Genomic DNA, 6,076 nt, shown 5'->3' on the forward strand with positions numbered 1-6,076 from the left:
TTCTCATACGTATTTGCCGCTGCATTGTCACGTGACCAGGGCGGAAACTGACTCATAGTCCACGCTGAATCTCCCGCGAACGCAGCAGCCATTTACTCTTTCCTCTCTTCGTAGTGACACCGGTGAGTCTACTTTCCTTCCTCACTGCGGCTCGGCCTAAACTTCAACTTTATATTTGCGCAGAAAGTCAGACAGAGCAGGCGAAACCTTTCAGGTGCTCATTGGAGTCTTTAGCCGTTGCGGCTGTTGCCACACGAAAAGCTAAATCAAGCCATCGATGTTTTTTGTCTTGTGTGCTAACTACTTGCTAGCTAAGTTAGCCGCTAGCGTGTATGAAAGAATGGCTTCCATGCCCATGCTATGGTAACATGTTAGCATGCATGGCTATCTCTCGTAACACTGCTTTGTTCTTTATAACTGTTGGCATCCATTTATTTGCGTTTATTTATTTTTCAAAACGTATATTCTGAATTTGGACAGTAGTCTTGATACAGTTAGTGAACTGTTGATGATGATTAAAGTTAGCCGCAGTGTGGAACACATTAGCTGCTTCTTCAGGCTGATTGTTCCACTCGAACAAGAAAAAGTGCGCTCGCTCGTCATATGGCGCACTAAACTAACGCCAGCAGTTGGTTAGCTGCTAAGCTAGTTAGCTACCCGGGGATGTTTAAACACGCATCCGAGATGAAGTTTGAAATATTTGCCTCGCATTTGGGTGCAGAACGCTGTGTTATTTGAGACAATTTGAGGCTAGACGCACTAACGTTAACGTAACGCCGCGTTTGTTGCGTGTCGGAACGTTAGCGGGGATCGAACATGCTAGAAGAAGTTGTGTATGTAGCAGTCTGATTTCTCAAACATTAAACGAACCACCCAAAACCCTCGTTGTTGATGGATTCAGTATTGTTTTAGAGGTGCGATTAAAATAAATAAAATGGGTAGCTGCTAACGCGATTAGCCTAGCATGATCAACTGGGGGGGATAACGGACAAGATGCAAACTGACCATCCCGCCCTGTTTTTTCTCAATTCAGAAAAGTCGCAACCATGGCTGACTCTATGGGACAGTGCGTACCTGTGGCGGTGTTTAAGGTAAGCTTTCGACTCAATGGTAGCAATTATTTTCTGATTTATCTGTAGGTGAGGGATTCTAATGGGGATGTCGAGGCAGTCATGGGTTAGCAGTTGTGAACCGGTACTAGCCAGTTTGGACTAACTACTATCTGTTCCCCTCAGCTGGTGTTGGTTGGAGATGGAGGCACAGGAAAAACGACTTTTGTGAAGAGACACATTACAGGAGAGTTTGAGAAGAAATATGTTGGTGAGTACTCGTACATGAAGTTCACATGAAGAAGTCAGAAAACAATATACAGATCATTTCTGTCTGGTGATGTCATTTGTATTTTTATAAATATTCTTGTAAGTGTCTCGGTGATGTCAGTACTGCTTGAACATAAATGCTAGACTTTTAGTGCACTAAATATATATAAAGTTACTTAAGGGTCTGTTTCATGTCTGGAAATAAAAGATCTAGACTTTCCCATGTTCACAGTTGCTCTTACAAGTTATTAAGAATAAAACAATTACTTTAAGGTCTTAAGGAGGCAAAAGGTTTTATTATAACAATGACCTGCTAAAATATTAAGATGGATTTATGAAGTAAATGTCACTAAATTTGACTATTTTCTAAGCCAGATTTAAGATCCTTAAATTTAAAAATGAATCAAAATGGGAGAAAATTGGACTTACAAATTTTAAATACATAAAACTCAGTTGAAGATGGTGCAAATGGGCAGAAAATATTCTACAAATCTCTTCATATGAGTTTGAAGGCTTGGTAAAACAGATCGGTTATCCCCCAGCAAAGCTTGAATATCGAAGGCAATATTCAAGACCTGGTGGAAAAAAAATGAACCTCTTCCCTCTGAAATAGAGCTGCACATTGAGTTGCTTCATTAAGCCAGACTTGTTTTATCTATACAGGCTTTGAAATATGCACACATGCCAAATCCTGAAAATGTTTCAAGTTTCTCATACAACTCGTCTTCATTTATAGCTACTCTGGGAGTAGAAGTGCACCCGCTGATGTTCCACACCAACAGAGGACCCATCAAGTATAACGTGTGGGACACGGCCGGTCAGGAGAAGTTCGGAGGCTTGAGAGATGGTTACTATATCCAAGGTACCAAACCACCCCTAAAACAGCTTGGATGCAGTTAGGCTGGCCTCTTTCTTTGTGTAGTGCGTCATCTTGATCTTTTTTTATTTCTTAACAGCCCAGTGTGCGATCATCATGTTTGATGTCACCTCCCGAGTCACCTACAAGAATGTGCCCAACTGGCATCGTGACCTGGTCCGTGTGTGCGAGAACATTCCCATCGTTCTGTGTGGCAACAAGGTAGACATCAAAGACAGGAAAGTCAAAGCCAAGAGCATCGTGTTTCACCGCAAGAAGAACCTGCAGGTGATGAATGCTTTCCTGTTTTCGTTCAGAGTTTGTTGAGTGGTTATTGGGTCTAAGTCTGTCTTTTGTGGGTACTCTCTCCATAGTACTATGACATTTCTGCCAAAAGTAACTACAACTTCGAGAAGCCCTTCCTGTGGCTAGCGAGGAAGTTGATCGGTGATCCCAACTTGGAGTTTGTGGCTATGCCAGCCCTGGCTCCCCCAGAGGTCCAGATGGACCCGTCCCTTGCCGCCAAGTATGAGGAAGAGCTTCAAGTAAGTCTTAAATGTGTTTTTTGTGATGCAAATTTGATCGTTTGTAGCTCGTCAAAGCCATTCCAACCTGAAGCTAAAACTAACTTTCGTTTTCCAGGTTGCATCACAGACAGCGCTCCCAGATGAAGAAGATGACCTCTAACCTGTTTTCTGATTTCCCTCCCTTCACCCCTCCCCGGCTGTGGACAGGAAGTTTGAGTTTTTTCCCCCTTTACTGTAAAATCCCTTTTCAGATTTTTTATTTTTGAATTTTTCGTTTTAAAACTTAAGAGAAAAAACTTGGTGCAAAAGTTGTGGTTCTAATTTCACTGTATGACACACCCTCCCTAGTGTTGTTTGGCATGGCAACATGCTGCTCTCTTCGTCGTCAAGCACCCTCCTCCGCTGCACATATCCAGCTCACATAATGCTGTTGTACGGTGTACTGGAAGCACTAAGGGGAATAAACTTTGAATAAAAACATTCTCAGTATAACATAATTGCCTTGCCTCAGTCATTTTAGATATGATCACAGACCTAGAATATCCAAAGGAAAATTTATGCAAAAGTTATTTCAGTTGTACTCTGTTTGGGCAAATGAAGGCATGATATTTAGTTTGTTCAACAGGCTGAATCCCATTTCAGCCCTTCCTCTTCACTCCATACTGTGTTCTCAGAGAACACTGCTCAGTTGTTTTTGTGGGGACAAAGGCTTTTCAAAGACGTACTTGGAAAGAAAGGAGCTGTGCTTGCAAGTTATACTTGCATGTTTACATACTTCAGTGCCAGGGAATAACCACATAGTGAGCAGTTTTCAGTGCTCATAAATTAGTCCCTTTTATATGTGTATGAAACTCAAATGTATCCAAAATGACCTCACTGTTGAAAATGCAATACACAATTTGCTTGCATAAACTTCTACCTTTAAATCCACAGAGAAATATTATATTTTGCTGTAAAAGATGTGGTGTTGCTTTAAAGATGATTCAGAATGGGGAAATTGTAGCTGAAATAAATGGTTTTTTGTTTTTTTCCACAACCGGTTTGGTTTCTGGGTTTTAACAGTAGTGATGTTTCACTTTTCTCTCCACTAGGTGTCACTGGCATCCTTGGGGGTTTTTTCCGTTGCGCATTGAACCCTTATAATGAATTACGTAACAGTTTGACTGATCACATTCAATGTGACGTGTATTGTCTTCCACGGAGACGGATGTTGAACACCGTGTAACCGGTTTTACTCAATTCACTGAGTGAGACCCTAAAGCAGTTTGTTGTCCATCTAACGCAATCACGTTTTAATAAGAAAAACATGATCGTGTTGTGCAGTTTGGTTTCTTATCTTATTTTGAAACCAGAAGCCTTTTTAAATGAGCCTTGCGTCACATGGCGGTACGGTGTTGTATTATTGTTACTGCATCGATACTTGTCTGGAAACTATGAGTGGTGCGTTCAGGTGACACTAAAAAATACCGAAAATCAGGTTGCATCCTCTACGCTTTGGTTTTTGCAGAATTACTGACTGTAAATAAAAAAGACTGGGAAAAAAAACAAACAATTCTTTTACAATCTTGTTTTTACATTCAGGTTTTTACTTTCAATGAAGGCAATATTTTTATAACATCACAATCAGTTATTGTCTATATACTGTAATGTAAATTGTGATATTTGATTTAAATATTTATTGACAAGATATCAATGACTTACTTATAATCAAACACTGAAGGCACATTATAAGTTTAATGGTCATAATAAAATGATAGTCTGTGTGTAGATAGAAGTTATTGATATGGGAATCCAATAAAGATTTTTCAACTTGAGTAGAAAAGTTAAAACAAAGTGAATGGGCCGGTAATTTACAAAAAAATGGGTTCACAGATGCAAAAGTATATATTTGATTCTTGTCAAATGTAATTACTATGAATGAAAATGATCTTTAGTGTTTATTGCAACTGAAGAATACAACGACTGAATACAGCTGTATCTTGTGATGTTTGTTCATTCTCCCATGAGGCCTGAGGGTTTTAATAAACCCCATCTGCTGGGACATTGCTGCAGCAAGTTCCACTGTTCACCACAATCATGTTGCTGAAAATGTTGGAAGATCTAAGCTATCTCAAGACATTAAGGCTGATCTTTGTGGTATTTCTCCTCTGTTGTTCAAGAGAAGACCAAAGGAATCTGGAGTGTTGCACGGCTTTGATCTAGTTTAGTTGGCTTATTTTTATTCCCCTCTGAATTCATGTTGTTGAGGAGGAATATATTCCTTCATTAGTGAGACAAATTGCTCCAGTTTAGCTAATCTCCTCATTTTATATGAAATTATGTTCTCTAGTTAGCAATCACAAATTAACCAGTGACCTTAATTCTGCATATGTTAACATTGTTGAAATATTATACCTACATAAATTTCATTCTAATCTTTTGAAGACTTTCTTATTTTGAAAGACTTCAAATATTGCCCCAGGACTTTCCATATAGTGTTTTGCCATCCACAGTGGGACTGCTACTCAACTTTTGGAAACGGCTACTTTAAATTAACTACAGTACCTTGCGAGAATATTTGTGCTTTTTGAACTTTTATCATGTTATTGTAATTTAAATATAAAACAGCCTTTTACATTTCAGCTGTTATGTGTCATGGAGGTTTGTTAGAGAACATTTGTTAACAAACAGCATCATGAAAGACCAAGGACAGGTCAGGATTAATCCGAGAAGCAACCAGGAGACCAGTGGTGCATTTGTAGCTGATGTGAAACAGGACAATTACCCAAGCAACCCACAAAACAGTTTTTTTGCAGTAAAGCGTAGCAAGAGTAAAGGTGCTGTCAAAAAAAAAAAAATCCCAAATGCAAAAGAATTTGAAACCGAGCCAGAGGGTTCACTGTGTAGGACAGTGACCTCAAAAAGACTTCAAGTAGCTTGAGAGGTTGTGTACATGAAGATGCTCTAGTTTTGATAAAGCATCTTCATGTATTAGAAACCTAGATTTTATGGTCAATTTCTAATCTTTGCCCTTGACAGACTACAAACAAAATAAAATAAAAACAAAATGTAAAAATCCCATCACCATTTCTTGTTACAGTGTGGCAAAAGGCGAACAAGTTCTGCGTACAACGAACAAAATTTAAGATACTCTAAGATTAGTAAAATCACAACATGGCTTTTAAATGCTGTAATTTTATTTAGATGTATGATATTCTTAATCTGATGCTTTTTCCATATCCTCTGATGTTCACAAACAGTGTCAAACACTTACTGTTTCCCAAGAAGGAGTCGTTCAACGCTATTATTCCCACAGCACCGAAACGCATCAGCAGTGCAGGTGGCTCAGGGCGTGGCTTTGTTCAAGTGAAGAAGGACTTTGTTTGCGCATGCGT

General features: G+C 39.2%; 1 protein-coding gene across 3 annotated transcripts; it reads left to right on the forward strand.

Annotated features, from left to right (window-relative positions):
- Positions 1-26: 26 nt before the first annotated feature.
- Positions 27-3,199, forward strand: ran (RAN, member RAS oncogene family). 3 transcript variants are annotated; one of them, XM_055033886.1, is made up of 7 exons: positions 27-122; positions 1,034-1,091; positions 1,236-1,320; positions 2,056-2,181; positions 2,276-2,463; positions 2,550-2,720; positions 2,818-3,199. In XM_055033886.1, the coding sequence occupies exons 2-7, from the start codon at positions 1,047-1,049 to the stop codon at positions 2,860-2,862; spliced, it is 660 nt and encodes a 219-aa protein (XP_054889861.1). In that variant the 5' UTR covers positions 27-122; positions 1,034-1,046; the 3' UTR covers positions 2,863-3,199. The 3 variants fall into 3 exon arrangements, with proteins under 3 accessions (XP_054889861.1, XP_054889860.1, XP_054889862.1); XM_055033885.1 differs by lacking the exon at positions 27-122 and adding an exon at positions 630-833; XM_055033887.1 differs by lacking the exon at positions 27-122 and adding an exon at positions 864-914.
- Positions 3,200-6,076: the final 2,877 nt, after the last annotated feature.

Source organism: Poeciliopsis prolifica, unplaced genomic scaffold (assembly GCF_027474105.1).
Source record: "Poeciliopsis prolifica strain line A6 unplaced genomic scaffold, Auburn_PproV2 SCAFFOLD009, whole genome shotgun sequence".
In the NCBI taxonomy this organism is placed as follows: domain Eukaryota; kingdom Metazoa; phylum Chordata; class Actinopteri; order Cyprinodontiformes; family Poeciliidae; genus Poeciliopsis; species Poeciliopsis prolifica.

What these genes read in the sequence shown, in the direction of transcription:
- ran (XM_055033885.1), top strand. An exon ending in TACCTGTGGCGGTGTTTAAG is followed by an intron (nt 1,092 to 1,235) that starts GTAAGCTTTCGA and finishes TGTTCCCCTCAG; the next exon opens with CTGGTGTTGGTTGGAGATGG. An exon ending in GTTTGAGAAGAAATATGTTG is followed by an intron (nt 1,321 to 2,055) that starts GTGAGTACTCGT and finishes CTTCATTTATAG; the next exon opens with CTACTCTGGGAGTAGAAGTG.